General features: G+C 41.4%; 1 protein-coding gene across 21 annotated transcripts in view; it reads left to right on the top strand.

Moving 5' to 3' along the window:
• Positions 1 to 24,963, top strand: part of LOC125451860 (cAMP-regulated phosphoprotein 21-like) — a 405,355-nt gene that overhangs the window by 251,883 nt on the left and 128,509 nt on the right. For 18 of the 21 annotated variants that reach the window (XM_048529526.1, XM_059645782.1, XM_059645784.1 and 15 more), the window contains 2 exons: positions 12,692 to 12,908; positions 15,067 to 15,108. In XM_048529526.1, coding sequence (XP_048385483.1) covers positions 12,732 to 12,908; positions 15,067 to 15,108 — 219 coding nt within the window. In that variant the 5' untranslated portion in view covers positions 12,692 to 12,731. Of the gene's footprint in view, positions 1 to 12,688; positions 12,909 to 15,066; positions 15,109 to 24,963 lie in introns of all 21 variants that reach the window. The other 3 variants (XM_059645785.1, XM_048529522.2, XM_059645788.1) reach the window with 1 other exon arrangement.

The following is a 24,963-nucleotide window of genomic DNA, read 5'->3' as shown; positions in this document are numbered from 1 at the left end:
TTCAACACTTGATATGTTCTTTTCTACCTAATCCTGAGTTCCACACTGTGTTCGTTCCTTACCTATTTAGGGAGGGAAGTGCACAGCAGGAGGTCACTGTTAAGGGAAACTGACTTGACAGCAAATGTGGAATAGCTTAAGTTCATAAAGCCTGTGGTCAAACACAGTGAAACCAGCACTGAAAGGGAATTTTCTTTCTGTTTAAATACACTAACTCCTTTGTGATCAGAAACTTTGTCCAACTAATAATAAATGCCTTCCATTGAAGACAATCTCGACTCTTGCCAATGAGCCTTCTTGTGAAGTTGGGTGGGGCTACATGTTCTGACGTTTGTTCAGAATCACAGGTGTACAGCTGGCTGTTTAACTGACTAGAGCTCTCAATTTCTGCAAGAACGCAACCTTCCACGGGTTAATAACATCTGTAGGATCTTGCAGTCTGGCTCCCGTAATTGTATAACTCTGGGCACTGATGACTTGTATGCAAAGGCTTCCAGCTATAAGCACCTGAGGCCAGTCAAACGCGGACGGCTAAAATAAGACAGCAAACTGTGATGCTGGAGATCTGAAATACAAAGATAGAAATTGCTGGAGAAACTCAGCAGGTCTGTCAGCACCTGTGGAGAGAAAAAAAAACAGAGTTTACGTTTTGAGTCCAGTGATGTTTCTTCAGAACTTGGGGTTTTGTTAGGCTTGCTTCCCTTGTGGGATTTCCACAGGTTCAAGAGGACAACGCCCAAGTGGCAGTGTTGGTATCATTATTTCAGTCTGGTTAATCAGTTCTTCTCAACTGCTGCCGGGACAATGATAGAGCAAACTGTTGGCCGGCTGAGAGTTAGATTCTGCCACTCGAAATAACAGGAGGTGCCTTTCAGTTTGCCTCTGCAATTGTGCCTCCAGGATTGTTGTGGTTTGCTGTGCTTTTCACAAGATTGGTGCTGATCTGCCTTCCAGGGAAGCCTTTGACCTGTCTCATTCAGTGCGTTTTCACTTGGAACGTGAGCTCACAACTGTTACAAACTTGCCGTTGAGCTCCTTTGTGAGGTTTCAAGCCTCGCCAACCCCCGGCCCTCAGTGCCAAAACCCTGGCCTTTGGTCACCGGGACCACCATTGTATTCACAACCTTTCCTTCCTCATTAAGGTGGCACATTCCATTCACCAGAATGATGCTGACCCGAGGTTGTTGGGGATCCAACTAAATCTTGACCATGACAAATGGTAGTTTGCCTCAACTCACTTTACATTCAAATAAAGGGCATCGATAGAACAATTACAGCCAGGTGAAGCATTTAGTCAATATCATTGTACCCAAGACCTTTTCCTCAAACACTTTCTAGTGCTTCTGTATGTTACCACCTTTGTGGCTTTAGTAGAACCAGGGTTAGGCTGATCATTCCACTGTACTGTCACACAAGATGCTCATTGGGATATTCTTTTGGTTTTGGAGCAGGTGAGGGCTCCAAAATGGATGACCACACCTGAAGCTGTCAAGGGGCAGATTCTGTCATAGGGCAGGATGGTGTATGAGCACGGCTTTTTCTGAGGGGGGAGGAACGCAGACCTGAAACAAGGGCACCTTGAAGAGACACCCCATCGCATAAGCCTATTCTCCACCTTCCTTTCCAGTGCCCACCTGAATTTCCCTGTTAAATCCAAAAGGGATGACCACTTCGCTGCAGGTCAGTGAGCATTCAGTTACCAAGCCAAGATATTTAGCAATTTGCTGTACATCTATCAGCCAGACTGTGTAAAGGATTGGTGGTGTTCAGCATGTACTCAGTGGCATCTGCTTCTCCATGAGGCTGGTCAGTCTTTCAGTGGGGGTGGCCATCGGTGAAAATGCCTGGCATGTCATGGCGTACATGCTGTGGCTGGACCCCTGCACTTTCTGTAAAGGGTGTGTATTGATTCTGGAAATTTACATTTCCACTGTTGATCCACAAGTACTATTTCAGTGCATGAACCTGGGAGTCACCCTGTGTCCAGCTGTACATATCCTGACATATATTTGATGGTCCATAGCAAAATCTCCACTCTGCCCTTTCTCCAGAACCTGTTGCTGCTCATGCATGATGTAGCCTTCAACATGTGCCACCCTGTCCATCTCAGGTACTGGACTTGTCGATGTGTTTGTATCTGCATCGGTGGAGGGTGCTCAGGTAGCGTGTGGTAGTGTATTATCACAGCACAGTTCAAACTCTGAGAACTCCTCGGGCTCCTCCCTCTTTTCTTTGGCAAAGTCAATGCACCTATAGGAGATTAAAGACATGGGTTTGTGCTGAGCCTGGGGGATGTAGGGTTCTAAATTAGCAAACAGCAGACCATGACATTTCATGAAGAGGTTACTTCAATTTAGTATGAGCAACAGTGTAGTATCCAAGGCCAGGATTTCATGGAATGTTGGGTAGTGTCCAGGGAGATAGTGGGGATGGGGCAAGGGCACTAGAAATGAGGTGAGCTGGTGTTGAGTGATGTGCCCATCACCCTCCTGCTATTGCTGGCATTCTGCCAATAGCAGAGAAGGTGACAGGCATCCAACCTAACCTACTCTGAGGCAATTTTAAGGCCCTTCAGTAACCAGTTAAGGTCCTCTTCCCCCCATGACTAGCATTTCCCCAGTGTTAGGTTTATTCCTTTGCCACATGAGTGTTTGCCAGATACATTTGTGAACATAAATTTCATGCGTTGTTTCCATGTTCTGAATTGGAATGTTATTTACCTTGCTTATAATACATTTTTCTGGGCACATTTTTCAATTTGAAGCGTAAACCAGTAGCCTAATCCATATTATTTCTGGATCTCGTCACTCTGTCTTTTTCCTTGTTTGTCCTTATCTCCTATTACCCTTTCTGCGTGCCATCACTTCTCAGGGGCTTCTCTCTTAATTTGTTTTTCCCCCTATCTCTAATTTTATCTCTCCCAATGCCCCACCTGTCTTCCTGCTCTTCTTATTGCCTCACAGAACTCTGATTGTACCCTTTCCAGCTCTCTAATTTTTTTTCCATCCATCTCTCTCTATCTTCTTTCATCCTTCTCTCCCCTCTACCTCCTATCAAATTTAGACGGTGAGCCTAAATGCAATCACATCATCAGTGCACACGCAAGTATAATCTGACCTGTCTGAAGGGTTGCTCATTGCCTTGGACATACTGTCCATTTCACAAAAGGCCCATCAGTGGAATATACAATCAGGCATTGTGTAATGCAAAGAGGGAGGTGATGGCCTAGTGGTATCATCACTGGACTATTAATCCAGAGACCTGGATAATGTTCTGGGGACCTGGGTTTGAATCCCACCATGGCACATGATGGAATTTGAATTCAATAACTATCTCCAATTAAGAATCTAATGATGACCATGAATCCATTGTCAATTGTCAAGGAAAACCCACCTAGTTCACTAATGTCCTTTAAGGAAGGAAACTGCCATCCTTACCTGGTCTGGCCTACATGTGACTCCAGATCCTCAGCAATGTGGTTGACTCTTAACTGCCCTCTGAGCAATTAGGGATGGGCAATAAATGCTGCCCAGCCAGTGATGCCCTCATCCTATGAATGAATAAAGGAAATGGCCGATCTAGCAAAGATCATTTCCTAATGGGCGAGTTTAGTTGAAATGGTCCTGTTAGTCTATATTCTGATGATATTGTGGTGCCAGACCAAGAAGAGTTGTTCTTTTTCAGGTCAGTAGTATATTTCCAAAGACAGTGTCTCAAAACTAGCAACCTTGGGATTCTGGACCTTGCCTGCTTAAAGAAGAAGAAAAAAATCTGGGCCTTAATTAATCAGTGACACATGAAATCAAGTGAAGAAGTTTATTTGTAATAAGAACAACAAGGGATGACATAATGTTGTAGAAATAATGGGTGAAGAAACTGAGTAATAAGATAACTGAGGCTGACTTTGAGAAAAAAGGATTCTAGAAAGTGGATAAGCTGACAACTGTTAACCAGGGAAGTTATGGATAGTAAAATGTGAGGCTGGATGAACACAGCAGGCCCAGCAGCATCTTAGGAGCACAAAAGCTGACGTTTTGGGCCTAGACCCTTCATCCTGAGATGCTGCTGGGCCTGCTGTGTTCATCCAGCCTCACATTTTATTATCTTGGAATTCTCCAGCATCTGCAGTTCCCATTATCTTTGAAGTTATGGATAGTGGCAACTTGTTAAAAAAATATACACAATGTGGTAAAGATTAGTGGTAAGCCAGAGAATTGAGAAAGTTCTAAAAACCAGCAAAAAATGACCAAATAATAATAATAAGGGAGAAGGTAAACTTTGAGGATAAACTCACAAGTAATATCAAGATGGATAAGAAGGACTTCTTTAAATAAATAAAAAGGGAAAAAAGATGTCAAAGATGACATCGGTCTCTTAGAGGTCTCTTGGTGAAATAAAAACGGAGGAGAGGAAATGGCAGAGGAATTGAATCAATGGGTTCTCATTAGTTTTCATAATAGAAGACACCAATAGCTTCCCCAAATTACTAATTCATCAAGGGGCAAATGGAGGAGAGGAAATGAAACAAATAATTATCAATACAAAGGATAGCATGCAAAATCATGGGGCTAAAGACGGATAAGTCCCCTGGACCTGATCTTAAAAGAAGCAGCCGTAGAGATAATGGAAGCACTTGTGGTAATCATTCAAGAATACTTTAAGTCTGGAGAAATCCTAAAGGAAATGGAAACCTGCCAATGTAACTATAGACCAGTTAGTTTAACACCTGCTATTGGGAAATTATTGGAGTCTATTATAAAGGATGTATTAACAGAGCATTTAGAAATACATAATATTATCAAGCAGAGTCAGCATGGCTTTATGAAGTGGCGTCCTTAGAATTCTTTGTGGAGGTAACAAGCAGGGTAAAGAAGAAGCAGTACATGTGATATATTTGGATATTCAGAAGCAGTTTTATCAGGTGCCATACCTTAGGTTACTTAATAACAGTCTATGGTGTTGGAGGTATATTGTTATATATTCACATGGATAGAGGATTGGCTAACTCGTAGAGGACAGAAAGTTTGGATGAGGAGGGCATTTTCAGGATGGTAACCTGTAACTCGTAGAGTATCATCGGGATCATTGCTGTACCCACAACTACTTAGAATGTATATTAAAGACCGAGATGAGAAAGGTGAATATATAATAACCAGGTTTCTGGATGACACAAAAATTGATAGGAAGTCAAATAGTGAGGATGACAGAAAGAGTGTGCAGAGGGTTATATACTGGTCAAGGGAGTGGGCAAAAACTTGGCAAGTGGAGTATATTGTGGAAAAAATTAAGCTTATGCACTTTTTCAGGGAGAATAATGAAGCTGAACATTATAATTGAGAAGGACAGCAGAAAGCTACAGATGGAAGGATTGAGAGTCATTGAGCATAAATTAAAAAATAGAAAGGTATTTGTAAAATTATACAAGGCACTAGTAAAACCACAGCTGGCATATAGTTTTAGTACCCTTATCTCAGGAAAGCACTGGAAGCAGTCTAGAGATGGTTCATTAGGTTGATCCTGGGTACGGAGGGACTCATATGAGTAGAGATTGAATAGGTTGGGCTTGTATTCATTGAAGTTTAGAAGAATGAGAGGCGACCTTATTGAAACGTATGCGATTCTTCAGGGAACTTACTGGATAGATGCAAAATGATTTTTTACCCTTGTCACCAGAGAGTATAATCTCCAAGTAAGCGGCCATTCATTTGAGACCGAGATGAGGAGGAATTTCCTCTCTCAGAGCATAGTGAATTTGTGAAATTCTTCAATGCAGAAGGCTTCGAGGTTGGATAATTAAGTATATTTCTCATATATTGACGCCTGAGATTGACAGACTTATAACTGGTCAAAAGCAGCACCAAGCACAATTGTTCCAGCATGTTATTTTATTATTAATCCATTAAGTAATTAAAATTCTTGCATAGCAACTCACAAACTGTCCAGTTTGAAAGATTACTCTGCTTTTCAGATAGTTGAATTTGAGACACTGCATCTGCAATATCTATGCATAATGACAGTTTTAATTTTTCAAATTAATTCTGAGAAAAATAAATGCTATGACTTTATCATGCATTATATTTATTAATGTAGAATGAGGTCATTTAATACAGTCAGCTCATTATTAAACAAGTTGATCATTATTGTTTTGGGGCTCTCCAACAGTTTATGTATCTGGTTTGTAATTAGTATAAAGCTTTGATCTTCTGATTTGATGCCTTACGGGTCATAGGTCAGTGAGCAGAATGCTTTTTTTTGAGACAGTGCAGGTGGTTGAAAAGCAGAAGGAAAGGCAGCCTTTCTTGTAAGTTGCATTCTTCTCAGCTCACTACATATTTACTTGTGGGTACAACACCAGATTTTGTGCTGTCCCTGATTCTAGGTGCCAACTTCTGGGTGCAAATTTAACTTGGACAATATTCCATTCTCTGCAACTCGGGAACATCATTCTGCTCATCACCTCCACCAACCCATGGAGGTATCAAACACCAGTTAAAAATTAGCGCCGTGGTTCAGCAACACTTTGATGGAGGTTCTTCTGAATGTTATATAGAAAAGAGAGGAAGCACTTTTTGTTAGGAATGGCAACAAGAGGCCATCCCAACTGACGAAGGGGGATACCTGGACAGAGGCGGACACAGAGATCACCACTCATTGGCATCTCCCAGTAACCTTTCTCCATGCCACAAGAAGATCACTGATTCGTTGTGCTCTGCCAGGGTAGGCACCACAATGCACTCTATGCTTCATGCCCATCTGAGTCTGAGTTAGCATTGTAATCTTGCCAATTCACAGGACTATCAGACATGAAGTTAAGAGCCAGGTGTTTCCATTTGCAGTCAATAGCTGTCACTTCATTGCAGCTACTGATGCATTATTTATGCGCCACAGTTCTACTGACTCTAACACATCTACCAGAGTTCATACTTAAAACATAAAAGAAGCTTCAACAATCAACAGCTCATACACCACCAGCTGAATGACCTTAGATCACAACTCCCTATTCTTATACTCATTGTCTTGAAGGAGCAGGACCTGAAATGACAGGAGAACAATGGACCTGTGCCTGTGCCAAAGGGGAAATCAGGTATCTACACCATTTAGTACAAAAGCTTCCAATCTGCTACATCCATCTGCACATTAAGTACTAGTGTCTTTAGTAAAAACAGGGTAGGGAGGTATGGTTCACAACACTAACAAATCTTTGCTTCTCTATGCAGCCTCTGAATCCCACTCCCAAACTAGGAGAAAAGAAAGAAGATCTTAGTCTTGTTATTATCTTTACATCAAGCAACGCACCTCTAAGAAGGAGCACGGGGAGACCTTAGAGGATGTGTCACCAAGGTCTTCCTCTCCATCTTCCACACCACCATAGCACAAATGCATTTACTTTGCTGGGTAGGCTAACTACAGCAGATTCACTGCCACACTCTGGTGAACACGGCACTTGGCTGGCAGTTCGAAGAAGAAGAAAGAGCCAAGCTCTCTGTCATGTAGAGGCCTGCTGAAGAACAGGTGTATGTTGAGTCCAGTTCAGATGATAAACGTCTGGACTCGGCCATGAATCAACTTAGGAGATGCATGGGCAAGCAGGGATACAAATGATCATATGCAAACTGGATTGAGGGATAGGGGAGTCTCCCAAATTTATATAAAATGCTGTGGCATTTCCATAGCCTGCTGCTGCCTTGGAGAGCCAGGTCCAGATAAATAATCAGTACTTGCTAGACACGTTGGTATATTAACTCCATCGCTCAAGCAACTCATTCATTGGCTGGATAAATGGAGGCCAATGGACCTTGATCTCCCTCCAGTTGCTCCATCTCCTCAGTTGCTCCTTGAGCTTCCAAGAGGGAAGGGGAGCATCAGCCAGGCACTCAGGATTTGTCATTTCAAGATGCTCCTGACATGCCCTGCTGCATCACTTCCCTTCTCCCTGGGACACAAATTCTTCCAACAGGTCAGGCTGAGGAGATCCCAGTAGCTAGAGCGCACTGTGCCCCTGAACACTAGTGTACGCCAGCCAAAATCATCTGATCCAAGGCTAAAAAGCATTCTGCATGCGTCTTCAAGCTCAGCTGTGGCTGTGCGGTTACATCCATATCTAACGGTAGGAAAAGAAAGATGAAAGAACATTGAAGTCACTTTGCATGCTGGGCTGTCAACTTGCTGTCCAGCACTTCACTTAACACAAATGTAGCACTTTGTATGACAATGTTGTGGCCTCTTTCTATACTGAGTTAAGATTTCTGACAACTTATATTTCCCCTGTAGACTAACTTGAGGATCATCAGAGACGTTCACGTGAGCTGTATGTCAGCAATTCAAGGAGCACTGAGTCTCTCATTCATTGCTGTCCTCTAGTTGGAACATTACCTTTGCATGGACAATCCACCTACAAGGTTCAGATCATTTAACTTGCTGGGCGGAACTGAAATGGATGGGCCTCCCACCCAGTTCCTCACTGACCCTTCTAAACAATCTGGGCAGGCCCAAATGTTTCTATCTAGTAACTAGAATAGCTCGGTCAGTTCTTCTCTCAACTTTGTCTTGTCAAAGGAGAATAACCGTAAATAATGTCTTCAATCTGTCCATATAATCGATATCCCTCATCACTGGAAGCATTATAGTAAATCTTTTCTACACCTTTTCCATTGGATTTCACACTGTTTCAATAGTCTGGTGCCATGAATTGCTGTAATTACTGGCTTAGAATTCTATCCTTTATTTCAATCATTTAGTAATTACCAATCTGGTTGAAACAAGAATTCCCTAATAGTCATGTGACTAGTCACGTGAAGTAGTAAATTTCACTTGACAGGCACTCAATGCGTGATTAAATGTGTGGATGTTTCGGAATAGGAAGGATATTAGGAGGACATTTCTGGTTTTTTTGTGAAAACAAGAACTAGGGCACACAGTCTGAAAATAAGTTGTCTCCCTTTTCAGATAGAGATGAGGATTTCTTTCTCTCAGAAGGTTTTAATTTTGTAGAATTGTCCATAAAACAGTAGAGGCTGGGTCAATGAATTTATTCATGGTTGTATTGGATAGGTTTTTGCTAAACAAAGGTGATGAGGCAGACAGCAAAGTGGAGTCGAGGCAACATCAGATCAGTAATGCTCATAATAAATGGGAAGTGGGCTCAAAACGGGCCTACTCCTCTCCAGAAAGCAACTGTATACCTGCCTCGAGTTTGAAAAACAACATTTCTCCCCATCTTCCTGTACTTCAGCCATTTTGTATTTATGCTGTTACTGCCATCTTTATTTCATAAAGTTCAGTTTTGCTGACAAACCTGTTATGGGGCACTTTATCATTTGCCATTTACATATCCACACGCATGACACCAGTCACTTTACCCTCACCGTCCCTGTCTATTGCATCATTAAAATGTTCAATAATGTAAGTTAAGCACAGTTTACCTTCAACAAGCCCATTCTGGCTTTTCTTAATTCACCTTCACTAGTCCAAGCAACTGCTAATTGTGTCCAAGATTATTATTTCTCAACATTTTCCCACCACTGATTTAAATTGACCAGCCTGTAGTTCCTAGGTTTATTCTTACACTCTTTTTTTGAACGGTTAACACAATATTTGTAATTCTCCAATCCACTGCCACATTTATGGTCAGTGCCTCTGTAATTTCCACAGTCACTTTTCTCAGCCTGCTATAAGGGCATCCTATCCAAAACCATGATAACATTTCTACTTTAAACGTGTCTAGCCTTTTAAATCCTTCAGCTTAACATTTTTTAACTAATGCCATCTCTTAAATACCAATTCATTTCACACAGACACGGGGAGAATGTGCAAACTCCACACAGACAGTCGCCCGAGGGTGGAATTGAACCCAGGTCCTTGGCGCTGTGGGGTTATTCTGACAAATGCCATATGCACTCTCCCCCAACCCCTTGTTGACTTTGTCTAACTCCCCATCTCTGCTATCGCTGCAGGGGATCTTTGGTTTTGGTTACCTCACCTTTCCCTTTGTTGAGATTGTATGTACTCTCTGCCCAAACGCTTCCTTCTTTAAAGGTAACTCATTGTATAATTACAATTCAAGCTGCCAGTTTTGGTTCCACTTTACCCAGACCAGATCCATTCTCAACACCCTGACATTGCCCCTCTTTTATCTAAGTATTTTTGCATTAGATTGGTCCTCATGTTTTTCCATTGATAATTTCAACTTTATGATTCAATGATTGCAACTCTCGAACTGACCCTGTACGTGTTTGTTCTGCTTGACTCCATTCCTCAAATGACATCCAGCAATTTATCTTTCCTCGTTGAGCTGGAAATATATTGATCCAGAAGGTTCTTGCTTTGTTAGTGCTTTACCCTATTACTATTCCAGTTTCAATCAGTGGAAATTCATTATCACTACTCTCTGTACCTTGCTTATAGATTCGCTCCTCCAAGGCCGTCTTGATAGTTGATGACTTATAGAATACATTCAAACTAGAATGACATCTCCTTGGTTTTGTCTTGTTCCTACATTACTATATTCTCTTTAAACACCACAAACGATTTTCATTCGTTATATTTCTTTCCTGGGCACTATACATTCAGGAATATTTAGTTCTTCAAATCTCTCTTCTTTGGAGCTAAGTGCATAGCATCATTTCCCCCATGGCTAATTGTGCCTGGAGCTCATCAAACTTATTTTCTGCAAATGTTCCTGTGTTCTGATTTTGTCAGATCTTTCCCAACATCTAAGCTTAATCCTATCAGTCTGTCCCAATCCCTTGTACATCATGGTTCACCTTTCTAATCCCACTTCCCTGGAACAATTCCCTTAAATTAGTTTAGCAACTCTCCTGTGTTTGCTAGTGTGTGGCACCAGCGGTATTCATAAAAAATTGTAAACTTTGAAGATCTGTTTACTAATCTCTTACCTAGATCTTTAAAGTCTGCCTGAAGGATGGCATCCATTATTCATTAGTCACTAGTACCGATATCTCATTCAGTCTCCCCGTTCTTACTCCACAACCCACCAGTCCTCAGAATATTTGATGTGACAACCAGGATCATGGCAGCACGAAGTTAGTGCATCATTCTAAAATAAAATCTTCAGCAGCAGGTATGTTTGTCTGTTCCCCAACCAATTGGAGCCCCAGAAATGTTATATTTCTATCTGTTTCTGACGCGAAAAGTGTTACAGCAGAATGCGGTCAACTTAATTTGAATGATCTGATTTTTTTTGACAGTGTAACTGTCATGCATTGATTGCTCTGATGAAGGGTCTAGGCCCGAAACGTCAGCTTTTGTGCTCCTGAGATGCTGCTTGGCCTGCTGTGTTCATCCAGCCTCACATTTTATTATCTTGGAATCTCCAGCATCTGCAGTTCCCATTATCTCTGCATTGATTAAAGTCAGATTCCTTCTAACAGGTAGATTTCACAGATTGTTTGCATATGCCCTTGGGAAATGGAAGCTGTGCCTTCACTACAGGCATTTGCCAGCAATATTTATTAAACTTATTTCCAACAATGTTGTACTATTTTCAAATTTCAAAGCAGTGCAACAAATATAACTGGAAAATAACCACTCACAAATTGAGGAATAAAGATGCGATGGCTCAAAACGTTGACCACTACTTCACCAAATTTAGCTTTTCTATTTGTTTGAACAACTTGGGATTGCACAGTGATCTGTTGAATTTAAAAAGAATGTTGAACGTGGACAACATGAGGCAGAAATTTACAATCTCCCACTGGCATTTTGAAGGTGAGGCTCTTGTGAAATGCAGAGCAAACACTATCCACTTCCTACCCACCTGCTCCCCAATCTCTCTCCTAATTTACAGGGACCAGTGCAGGTGCTGGGTAGACCATCCAGTTTGGGGCCCTTTAGTTGTCAAATGATAGAGTTAATTAAAAATTGAAAGAACTGCAGATGCTGTAAATCAGGAACAAAAACAATGGAGTTAATTAAGAGATAACAAGGTGTAGAGCTGGATGAGCACAGCACGCCAAGCAGTATCAGACAAGCAGAAAGGCTGAGGTTTCGGGCCTAGACCCTTCTTCAATTAATTAGGTGTCTCATCATGCCCCCATGACTATTTTACCCATAACAGAGGAGAGACCTATACCAAACAGGCAACCCAGCAACTCCCACCACATGAGCTCGTGCCTAGCAAGTGGGGCGTACCCGCTTTGGGCGCCCCCTGTTTCTATTAGAAGCGCCCACCCAAGGTCACACACCCTCTCCCTCTGGCCTCTCAAACCTGTTGCCCCTCACCCCAATCCCGAAACCTCCCACAACCCTCACTGGAGCCTTGCTACAATCAAGACCCCTCTGCCACACTGGATTCACCCTAAGTATGGCCTCCAATGGCTGTGCCTCTTCAGGAATTAACTGCCTGCTGCCCTGGCAGTGCTTCAGCCTGGTGCTGCTGGGATTATAGCGCTGCCAGCCATTTGGTCAGCCACCAATTACAGAAATCTTAGCCACTTAACGCTCCTCGAAATGTAGATGGCTGCAGGGCGGATATTATTGGCGGGGATGTGCCTCCTACCTACTCTTCAGCATGCAGGGTGGGAAACCTCACCGTTTCAGAAATCCAGTCCCTGGATTTGGGTTGAGACGGAAAACTGTGATAGTAATATCCATTTGACTAAATTTTGAAAGGAAATGGGGCCACGCTTTCCGAGAATAAAATGGTCTGTTTTATGATGTTTTGACCCAGTAGGCCACCACATCTTCTACTTGTGTAATTCTTTACTGTGAGGATGTCTGAGAAAGACACAGTGAGCCAAGAGACTGCGGAGGAGGTTGGGATTGAGCAAGATGTTGACATTTCTCCACCCTCCCCAGAGACGTGCATCATTAGAACTGCAAGCTCAGAAGTAGAGGAGAAAGAGAAGGACAAAGATGATAAAGCAAATGACACAAAGGCTGACCATCAGGTGAGATGACCCATAAGATAATACTGTCTGTATTCCCAACTGCTTCTTCTATTAATTGTTGATTTTTATGCACATAGAACAGTACAGTTCAGGAACAGGTCCTTTGGCCTCCCATGTTTGTACCAATCACGACACCATTCTAAATTAATCCTGTCTGACTACACATAGCCCGTATCTCTCTGTTCTCTGGCTATTCATTTTCAATACCTCTTAAATTAAATAAGAGAAACGCACAGGGAACAAAGGGCAGCAGAGGAAAGCCTTCCACCACCTCCCCTGACAGTATGTTCCAGGCCCCTAACAACTTCTGTGTGAAAATCTTGCCTCACACACCTCTTTGAAACTTCCCCCTCTCACCTTAAACCAATACCCCCTTGACATTTGACATTCTCACCCTGAGAAAAGGTCTCTAACTATCCACCATGTCTACGTGTCTCATAATTTAGTATAATATGATCAGGTCTACCCTTTAGCTTTCAATGCTCCAGGAAAACAATCCAAGATTGTCCAGTCTCTCCTTATAGCTAGTACACTACAATCCAGGCAACATCCTGGTAAACCTCTTTTGGAAACTTTCAAAAGTTTCCACAACCTTCCCATTATGTGGAAACCAGAATATAAACAGGACTCAAAGGTGTGAGAAGATTTACAGATCGGGTTGTGGATGATCTGGTTGGTTGAGTTCCAAGCTGGTTCATTGTTTTTCTGCAGACATTTCACTGCCCTGCTGGGTAACATCATCAGTGCAGCCTCTGATGAAGCACCGATATGTTTTCCCACTGGTATTTAAACTCTGGAGTCTGTTGAGCTGGATTACCTCATTTCTGGTTTCTCCTTTGCACTGGAGTGTATACAGGCCCAGGTCTATGAGTACATAACCCAATATATATTCATAGTGCTGGACCCTATGTGCACTGCACTAGGGAAAAACCAAAGTGAGGTGCCCCAGCTGAACGGACTCCGGAGTTTAAATACCAGTGGGAAAACACATCGGTGCTTCATCAGAGGCTGCACTGATGATGTTACCCAGCAGGGTAATGAAATGTCTGTGGAACCAGCTCAGCAAACCAACCAACCACGGGACATAGTATTCCAAATGTGGCCTAACTAAAGTTTTATATAGCAGCAATATGATTTGTCAACTTTATACTCAATGCCTTGACTGATGAAGATAAAATATCTTCTTCACCACCTTATCCACATGTGTTGCCTTTTTCAAGGAGCTGTACACTTACACCCCAGCATCTCTCTGTGCATCAGTGCTCTTCAGGGTTTTCCCATTCACTGTATACTTTCCTCTTGCATTTGACTGTCTAAATGCATCACTTCACACTTATCTCAATTAAACTCTATCTGCCATTCTGTCTACGTCCTGCTGTACCTTTTGACACTATCCACAACTCCACCAGTTTTCATGTTGTCTGCAAATTTACTAATCAGATCAACTACATTTTCATTCAAATTACAAACAACAGACATCCCAGCACTGACTCTTGTGGAATTCTACTGGTCACAGACCTTAAGTCACAAAAGAAAAACACCCTTCCACAACTACCCTTTGTTTTGTAAGACCAACCCAATTTTGTATTCAACTTACAAACTCACCATAGATCCCAAATCTTCTGGAGCAGCCTATCATGAGGAACTTCGTTAAATGCATTAGTAAAGTCCATTATAGACAACATCTACTGTTCTACATGCATCAATCAAAATACAGGATCATTTCATTATCCCCTTGTATATACTTCACTTATTTTGCAAAGCTATCAATGGGGCTTTCTATTATAAGTTTTGCACAAGCTTTGGTTTCTACAAATATTGTTTGTTTTGCATTGCTAGTGCTTCCATTGCAAAGTACAAACATTGCTTGGAATTGTGGTTGGAGGTACAGTCTGTAAAAGCTCCCTGTTTAAGGCTACTGTGTGGAGATAAGAAAATTCTACACTTATCCTCAAATTGTTTCTTAAATCATAAATGTACACACATGTCTGTGTGTATTGGCCTCACAGTGGAATGAGCTGTCAATCTCTTCATAATCAAAGGAATTGTAGTGCAATACATAATTGAAAGAAAAATCATACCATTAACACCATAAGATTTCTAATTTTTCTGTCTGTTTTGATCAGTAAGTAACACTTGTTTGTAATTTGCTGCACAGAAACGCACAGGAAACCAAGGGCAGCCGAGGAAAAGAGCAAAGGTAGAGTCGATCTTTAATGCATGTCAAGGCATAAATGGTTTAATAAATTAATATCCATCCAATTGTTCTTAGACATAGCTGTGATATGATGCCAATCTTTCTAGTGCGCAAATTATTCAATTACAACATATGTATCTTGGTGCTGTACAGCCTTGGGCTTAACATTGCTGCACTTGCTCTGATTCACCTTGTGTTGGTGATGATTTTAATTTGTCGTCAGACTAAAAGGATATGTTTAATTTAAATCTGAATTCATGATGCTCTAACCCACCCCCCCAACATATTTACGTTTCACAATAAACGCACAGTTTCAAAAGTGATCACTGTTAAACACTGCGACATGTTTATAAAAGCAAAATATTGCAGATGTTGGTATCATAAAACAAAAAAAACCCAGAAAATACAGGAAATTTTCAGCAGGTCAGCCAGCATCCATGGAGAGAAAAATAAAGACAAAGGATTGAATGTTTCAGAAGACGGCTTCTGAGTAGGACCAAGTGGAGTTTTGGAATAGTAACATTGAGTCAAAATGGAGGCCTCCTCATGTTCCCTCCTGTGAAAGAGGTAAAAGCCATAACTTGAAGCCCCCGATTGCATCGCTGCTTTTAGGAATATCTCTCAAATGGGCAAATTGACAGAATAATGTTGGGACATAGAAATGTTACTGATTCGGGTTTATTGCCTAAAGGCAGAAGATTCCATGCTGTGTTTCAGGTCAATGAACTATACCTATAAAAGATCATCAACCTTAAACATGAACTCTAATGCTGCCTCCATAAATGTTGCTTGGTCTGCTGCGTATTTCCAATTTTTTCTGGTTTTATTCGAGTTGAAAGTATTTTAATTTGTTTAAAAAAAGGGATAGAATCTTGGATAGCATGCTTTTTATTTTTCTATGTAATTTGCAAACTGTAATGTAAGTCAAAGCAAAAGTGCTGGATGTACAACTTATATCCATCTGCAACAGTAAAGAGAAAAATTGGTTCTGACCCGCTTTTGTCACAACTGCAAACAAATTGAGGGTTATTCAATTGGTACCAGACAACAACTCCATCATGTCAATGCTTGAGGGAATGTCTATGCTGCGCAGATTTACAAAACACTATTCTTTTAATACCACAGCATTGAATCAGACCCAATAATGCGAGCACTTCCGGAGTGCATTGGCACTCGAACATTAGCCACTGCTCCCGACCCAAGCCCATCAATTTACTTCTCCTTTTGCTGACATTATTTTTAGTCTTTTTCAGTATTCCTCCTATATCCTTGCCATGTATTGTGGTGCACACGTTATTTCTCCATTCTCATGTACTGTAGTCTCCTATTTCCATTCCTCAACACTTCAGTTCTCTTTAAACATGCTGCCATCCCAGATATGGCTACTTTCTTGTTAGACAAGACTATTGCTCCTCCTGTGTCTCATTTGGCATACCACAAGGAATTTATAAAGGGACTTAACACAGGCCCATCAATAGCAGCAACCCCAATCCACCTCATCCCATTTTTGTATTGACTTTTCACGTGCCCAGTTGAAGTAAATCAGACTAAATGTCTCCCTCTGTCCCCTAACTGCTAAGTCTAATGATTCAGTCATCAGATCCAGCTGGGCTACTTGAAGCATTATTGGGAATTGCTGCTATCTGCTAAAATTACTTCCAATTCCAGGTCCCTTTCCTTATTACAATTCCTCTTCTGACAAACTCTACTCCCATATGGCCTACCCTAATCCTAACCTTGAATAATAAGCAGCAGAAGATGATTAATAAGCCACTAGCCAGCAGAAGTAACCGACAGAGAGAGAGAAAAAAGAGGAAGAGAAACCAGGTTGAGACCACTGATTAGCTGCCCCCGCCACATTCCACAAGCCCATTTGGACAAGTTATCTCTAATCCTCTCTACTGGCCTAGCTTGGAGCTTATATCTTTCTCTAATTTCACTCCCATCTTCCCTTATGGTCTTTCTGAGCCCATCCCACCCCTGAGACCCAGCCCAAACCCAATCATAACTATTCTAATACCTTCCCCACCAAACATTTTGCCCCCTTTATTCTTTCAATGCAAATATCCAACATTTTTTGCCCATCCTTGGTTACCCTTGACCTGGGTGGCTTGTTTTGGCCATTTCAGAGTTAAGGGAGCCTGGAATCACAAAGAGAGCCAGTCAGGTAGCACTGGCTGATTACTTACCCTAAAGGACATGAGTGAACCAGATAGGTTTAATGCCATTCAGCAAAGCTTCTGTGGTCACAGTTAGACCAGCTTCCCACACGTAATAGAGATGTTGGGGGCCTATACAGCTGGAGAGACGCTATTAGTTCTGTGTCACCTTCTTTTGGAAAGGCCTGCTAAATTAAGAGCTAGCTAGGCACTTAGCCATGTGCAGTTATGGTCTTTTCCAAAGAAAAAGGACTTTGGGACAGGAAGATTGATCACTGAGAGCTATCAGCCAATCCGATACTATTGGCTGTCCACTCCTCTGTATTTTCACAGGGAGTGATAGCTACTGTCAGAAATGGACCACCCGAAGTACAAGCTCATTGAGAGATACAGACATGGGTGACGAAGGGAGTAGTGAGCTAGAAAGGAGAGTCAGCAGCAGGAGCATGATAATGGTTCTAAGTGGACCTGCCCACCCTTCCTGATGCTGTGACTGTTACTCATCTGAGTGCCTTTGAGTAAGCCCCTACCCCAGTACATCTCTGTAAACATACAAACAGCCCTGATAATGTCTACTTTTTGAGCTTTCTGCATAGTGAGTTCTGCTGCCCCCTCCTGGTTGAATAGCTGTGGTTGGGGTTGGGAAGTGGTATGGAAAGTGGGATAATGAGGCCCTTCACTCAGCATTAATTGCTCCCACTGGGCCTCAATTGACAGAGGGGAGGTCATGCTGTCCATGAGTCTTTCTGCCTCAGCATGACTTGGATCCCTGGCATTTGTTATCTAGCTATTCAAATGTTCTCACTTCCAGTCCAACTTTCACTGTTATTTCAAGGCAACTGTATGCTCAGTATGTTGGTCCTTTTGTATTAGCATCAGTTTTTCCATGCCCATTATGATCTATATTGGGGAGGCAATGGCCTAGTGGTATTATTGCTGGACTGTTAACCCAGAAACCCCAGCGATGTCCTGGGAATCCGGGTTTGAATCCCGCCACAGCAGATGGTAGAGTCTGAATTAAAAAATAACCTGGAAGTAAGAGTCTAACGATGACCATGAATACATTGCCATTTGTTGGAAAACCCACCTGGTTCACTCATGTCCTTTAGAGAAAGAAACTGCCATCCTTCCCTGGTCTGGCCACATGTGACTGCTGACCCACAGCATTGTGATTGACTCACATTGCAATTGCTTCTAGGCAATTGGGGATGGCAATAAATGCTGACATAGCCAGCCACGCGCACATTCCATAAATGAATAATAAAAAAAAACAAATGTCATTGTAACTCAAGAGGATGGCAAAGAGGATACCCACTCTATGCAGCAAGATGCTCATTAACCATTATCATTGCTCCCATTTCCAACCCCTCACCCACCATCCCCCAAGCATAAGCATACTCACATTTAACGTCACAACATAATTCTCCGAATTAGTTAAAGTATGTTGGAGGGAAGCTGTAGATGGGCTGGCAGAAACTGCTTCATGAAGGTTTGGTGGAATATTGTTATCCTGGTAAATATTGTTTCTTGAGTCTGTAACTGATATCTTCCTTCTTTATTACTGGAGAACGTGGTGCATTATGAGTAAATAAGCTTGAGTAGCCATTTGGACACTGTAATCTCATTATATCCTGCACTATGCACCTGATTACAATTATTATGTATGCTATGGTTGTTTGTATGCATGTATAGATAAAGACATTATTTGAATCAATTATATGAATTGTGTGCAACATAGCATAAGTTCTGCACTCTCCTCCAACCTGCACTGAGATCATACCTTCAGTAGTTCTCTATCCAGACTTTGTACACTTTATTGCACCCTCTTCCTATATGTGAATTCTGTAGATATTTTAATCAATATGTCCAGACATGTAATGACACAGGTGGAGTAGGTAGAACTTAAACCTGGCTCTCCTGGCCCAGAGGTAATGATGCTCCCACTCAGCACTAGAGTTTTCTATATGAATTTAGCAGGTATTTTCTATTCAGTCTGTTCAGAGATGATACGAAATACCGCTAGTCTGCGGCATCACAGTCGGAAACCAGGCAAGTAGCAACTGACCATGTACTGTTTCCAAGGAGTCTATGTAACATTGTTTTAGAGCACCGCTATACAAAAACAAAGCCCTTTATTTCTTATTGCTTAACTCAGAAATTTGACACAGCATGGTATATTTAGCTATAGAAAGAGGTTAAGAGACAGCAAACAATGGGGGACATCAAGGATTTATTGAGGTTGCTCTAAGAAAGAGCCGGCATTTGACAAATGAGCTGAATAACATCTCTCCATGGTGTAAACATTTATTGTTCTGTCGAGTCGAATTCACAACAGAATAGATGCAGCAAATGAATCCTTTTCTTTTACTGCAGTCGAGCACTAATTTCATTCATCATTTCTGTCTGTATAACAGCACAAATTGGTGCCAAATGGAAAATGTTTTATAATGAAAGCAAAACCAAATAGTGCACCTTGATTATAAGGTAGGAATAAAATTATGTTGATTAGCAGCAAATGATTAGGTTTGACACATGAGAATACAATTGACCCAGACTTTATTTACATCTTTTATGGAAACATGTTAATTACCATATCTTTCATGGGATCAAATGGCCATGAAAGAAGGAAATGACATTTTTGTGCATGCTTTAGTGAAATATAAATACAAATACATGGGAACTGCCCAATCATTATGAAGCTATAGCAATGTTTCACTTGCATTTCTCTTGTTTCTAAATTGCGTGCAACTGATGTAAAGCTCATTCGTCCAACTGTGGAGTGCAGATTCCCATACCTCCACTTTGGTGAAAATGATTCTTAGCCAGAAGTATAATTGAAGATCTTTGCATCTTCGATAAAAAGGTCCTGTAAAATCAGTGTTTTTGATGTGAATGTTAGACTAAGCAGCTTGAATCACCAGGTTCTTGCTTCCTGGCTTTAATGAATATTCCAGTCATTAGGCATTACGCCAGAATTCATAGCTGTAAAATCTATCAACTGGGCCATGATTTCTTTGTGGATATGTGGACTTATACACAAATTCTAAGTAAGATTGCTACAGCCAGATGATGAAAAACTCTTTTTTGAATCTGCATTGTATTTCTCAATCATTCATCGAAAATCTTTACCATTTGTATACCCACTTGTGGTCTGAAACAGAGATAATAGGAACTGCAGATGCTGGACAATCCGAGATAACAAGGTGTACAGCTGAATAAACACAGCAGACCAAGCAGCATCTTAGGAGCACAAAGGCTGATGTTTCGGGCCTAGCTTATGAAATCCACATTGATACCATTGGGGTACACTTGATTCGCCATAAACAACGGTACCTCCCAGTTGCGAACAATTTCAACTCCCCCTCCCATTCCTCAGATGACATGTCCATCATGGGTCTCCTGCAGTGCCACAATGATGCCACCCGAAGCTTGCAGGAACAGCAACTCATATTCCACTTAGGAACCCTGCAGCCCAATGGTATCAATGTAAATTTCACAAGCTTCAAAATCTCCCCTCCCCCAACCACATCCCAAAACCAGCCCAGCTCATCCCTGCCTCCCTAACCTGTCCTTCCTCCCACCTATCTCCTCCTCCCACCTCAATCTGCACCCCCATTTCCTACCTACTAACCTCATCCCGCCCCCTTGACCTGTCCGTGCTCCCTGGACTGACCTATCTTCTCCCTACCTCCCCACCTACACTCACTTTTACTGGCTCCATCCCCGCCTCTTTGACTTGTCTGTCTCCTCTCCACCTATCGTCTCCTCTATCCATCTTCAATCCGTCTCCCCCGCTCTCCCTATCTATTTCAGAACCCCCTTCCCCTCCCCCATTTCTGATTAAGGGTCTAGGCCCAAAACATCAGCTTTCCTAATCCTAAAATGCTGCTTGGCCTGCTGTGTTCATCCAGCTCTATACCTTGTTATCTGTGGTCTGAAGTATTGACTTAGCATGGCTAGAACATTTACTTAAATCCCAATTCTAACAAATTACTTTGTATTTGGGGGTTTTACATTTAAACCTATATGATATGGATGTAAATAATTTGACTTTTGCAAAACTCTAAAATACTTCAAATAGCATAATTTATGTGTTGTTTTGGCTTAGCCAGGCAAAATGCTTTCCACTTAAAACAAATTTCAGGGGACTGTTTGTTCCTTCAGAAACATCTATCATTTCCACACAAGAACACAAGAAATAAGGAAGAAAATTTAGGGAAGAGGTGCAGGAAAAAATTTTGACACAGAGGGTGGTGAGTGCTGGAATGCTGTGGCAGTAAAGGTGGTGGAAGCAGGCATGTTAGCAACATTTAAAGCATATCTTGATAGGCACATGAATTGAAATTGAACAGAGGGATAGAAACTGCACATGGGCAGTAAGCAGCAGGTCTAAATAAGGCCCAGGAATTAATGTAGGCTTGGTTCCTGTGCTGTATTGTAGTGTACTATAAACGTTGGTATCAGGAGTCCTATGTCATCTGAAAAGTGCAACTCAATAAGGACCATCTAGCCTTTGTAGTTAACTTTGTATCATTCAGATATTAATTTAGAAAGGCTGCCAATTGGATGAGCAAATAAAAATAGCACGTTTTATTGCAGAGCCATCAATGGTGTGTCACACATTTGAAATTACACTATTCAATATCATACCCACTGAGGAGACATCAAAAATAATTATTTTCTCAGAAAGCCTGGAAACTGCTGTTCACGTTCTGTTTATTTGAATTGTAGAATTGACAAAAAAAATCTGCCGATATAAAGAGCTTCTTTAATCTGGAGTGTCAAAGCTTGCTTTTGAATTGTACAAGTGGTTTTGTTTTGCTGCTATCTCTAACTTCCGGCTTGCAAACCTATTTCCATGTTGATTCAGGGAAAGGGGAGCCATTCAGTATTAATAAAATGTTCAGCAGAACTCAGTTCAAAGAATCTGGATGGATCTACCAAGATTTTGAATTATTGTTTTCTTTCATAGCAGCATAAATGTTCGTGACATTCTGTTCTGTCAGTTATTGTCTATACTCATTTGCTTTTGCATAATTATACTCTTGTACATAACCCTAGCTATTAGCTTCAGCTCGAACAATATGATTTGACAGCATGACATTTTCCCTCTCAGAATAGAGAGGAGAGCATGGGACAAGCTGCACAATTTCTAATGCAAATTGCAGAGTTTATGGGTAATGGTTAACGCTGAAATCTCATTCATGTTTGATGTAAAACAGCAAGTTTTTTTTCACAGCAGATGTTTGTCTACTTGTGGGAATTGCTAATTTGTCACAAACTCAAGTTAAAGTATCAGGAGAAAAGCCAAATTTCACTACATGCATTTTTAGAAAATGAGTTCAAATTATGTAGGTTGTTGTTGTGTTATAATATAATTATTTTGTTTTTCTTCATCTGGTATATATGTGACTGTTCAATTGATATTTCAACATTTGAAACATCTGCTGATCAGCTAATGCTAAAGTTTTTTAAAATAGGTTTGATAATACAGAACATAAAATTTATAAGAAAAAGACATGCTGTCAAATCTGCCCAAGCATGCAGAAAATTGTTACATGTGATTCCATGTTTAAACATCACTTACTGAATAATCCCAAGTGTGTTAAGAAAATGCATCATACATGAATTTAAAATGTTCAGCTGGGCTCACAGTGTGGGTCGCTTACACTTCTACGAGCTACATTCATTTATTTAAAAGGCCTTTTAATCTGCAATGGGGAAGATGTATCTAAGCATTACCACTTTTTCAATTTACTTTTCAAAGCTTGGAGACAACTATTTTCTGATGCGTTCCTCATTGTAACGTCAGATTCGACCTGCCTTTTTGGAATTTAAACAGAAGAATGGGTTTTAAACGTTACATCATGTATTCTTCATGGCAACACATCAAACAATCAAAGTTGATTTATCAACCCAACAATACCTTTTTTTCTCACATGGTACAAGTTTATTGTTCACTTTGAAATTTGATACTACTACATCTGTTTTGCAGAGTACAAGGTGAAAGGCTTCACAAGCAAATCTCTTTTTCTCCATTGCTATCTTTTTAAATTATATTCCTCAGTCCCATTTCCACCTCTCTTTCTAAACAGTTCTAAAGAATTAACTTGCATTTTGTCACTTGAACAATGCTGACTCTGATCTCATCAAGACCTAGCAAAATGTTTAATGCAGGTTATTTAACTCATTGCATCCATGCTTACCCTTTGCTAAAGATGCTGTAAACTAAAATCAAAACTGTTCCATTTCAGCCCATAATCCTGTCCTCTGCTGCAAACATTTTCTTAAAAATACAGTGGTGTCTTTCTTACCTAACATTTGTGGTTAGTCTTCTAATCTCTCTCGACGATAAACTTAAAATGATTTTTGCAAATACCCCAACCAGAGGAAATGATCTTTCTCTACTCAAATTTTAGGAAAGGCACAAATGGATGAAATCTTAATTATTTCTTCCAACCAGTTTTGATAATAGAACATAGAACATAGAACAGTACAGCGCAGAACAGGCCCTTCAGCCCACAATGTTGTGCCGACCATTGATCCTCATGTATGCACCCTCAAATTTCTGTGACCATATACATGTCCAGCAGTCTCTTAACTGACCCCAATGACCTTGCTTCCACAACTGCTGCTGGCAACGCATTCCATGCTCTCACAACTCTCTGCGTAAAGAACCTGCCTCTGACACCCCCTCTATACTTTCCACCAACCAGCTTAAAACTATGACCCCTCGTGCTAGCCATTTCTGCCCTGGGAAATAGCCTCTGGCTATCAACTCTATCTATGCCTCTCATTATCTTGTATACCTCAATTAGGTCCCCTCTCCTCCTCCTTTTCTCCAATGAAAAGAGACCGAGCTCAGTCAACCTCTCTTCATAAGATAAGCCCTCCAGTCCAGGCAGCATCCTGGTAAACCTCCTCTGAACCCTCTCCAAAGCATCCACATCTTTCCTATAATAGGGCGCCCAGAACTGGACACAGTATTCCACGTGCGGTCTAACCAAAGTTTTATAGAGCTGCAACAAGATCTCACGACTCTTAAACTCAATCCCCCTGTTAATGAAAGCCAAAACACCATATGCTTTCTTAACAACCCTGTCCACTTGGGTGGCCATTTTAAGGGATCTATGTATCTGCACACCAAGATCCCTCTGTTCCTCCACGCTGCCAAGAATCCTATCCTTAATTCTGTACTCAGCTTTCAAATTCAACCTTCCAAAATGCATCACCTCGCATTTATCCAGGTTGAACTCCATCTGCCACCTCTCAGCCCATCTCTGCATCCTGTCAATGTCCCGCTGCAGCCTACAACAGCCCTCTACACTGTCAACGACACCTCCGACCTTTGTGTCGTCTGCAAACTTGCTGACCCATCCTTCAATCCCCTCATCCAAGTCATTAATAAAAATTACAAACAGTAGAGGCCCAAGGACAGAGCCCTGTGGAACCCCACTCACCACTGACTTCCAGGCAGAATATTTTCCTTCTACTACCACTCGCTGTCTTCTGTTGGCCAGCCAATTCTGTATCCAAGCAGCTAAGTTCCCCTGTATCCCATTCCTCCTGGCCTTCTGAATGAGCCTACCATGGGGAACCTTATCAAATGTCTTACTGAAGTCCATATACACCACATCCACAGCTCGACCCTCATCAACTTTTCTAGTCACATCCTCAAAAAACTCGATAAGGTTTGTAA

This window comes from Stegostoma tigrinum, chromosome 5 (assembly GCF_030684315.1).
Source record: "Stegostoma tigrinum isolate sSteTig4 chromosome 5, sSteTig4.hap1, whole genome shotgun sequence".
Classification (NCBI taxonomy): domain Eukaryota; kingdom Metazoa; phylum Chordata; class Chondrichthyes; order Orectolobiformes; family Stegostomatidae; genus Stegostoma; species Stegostoma tigrinum.
The sequence above is the reverse complement of the archived record's forward strand: the minus strand, read 5'-3'. Positions and strand labels throughout refer to the sequence as shown.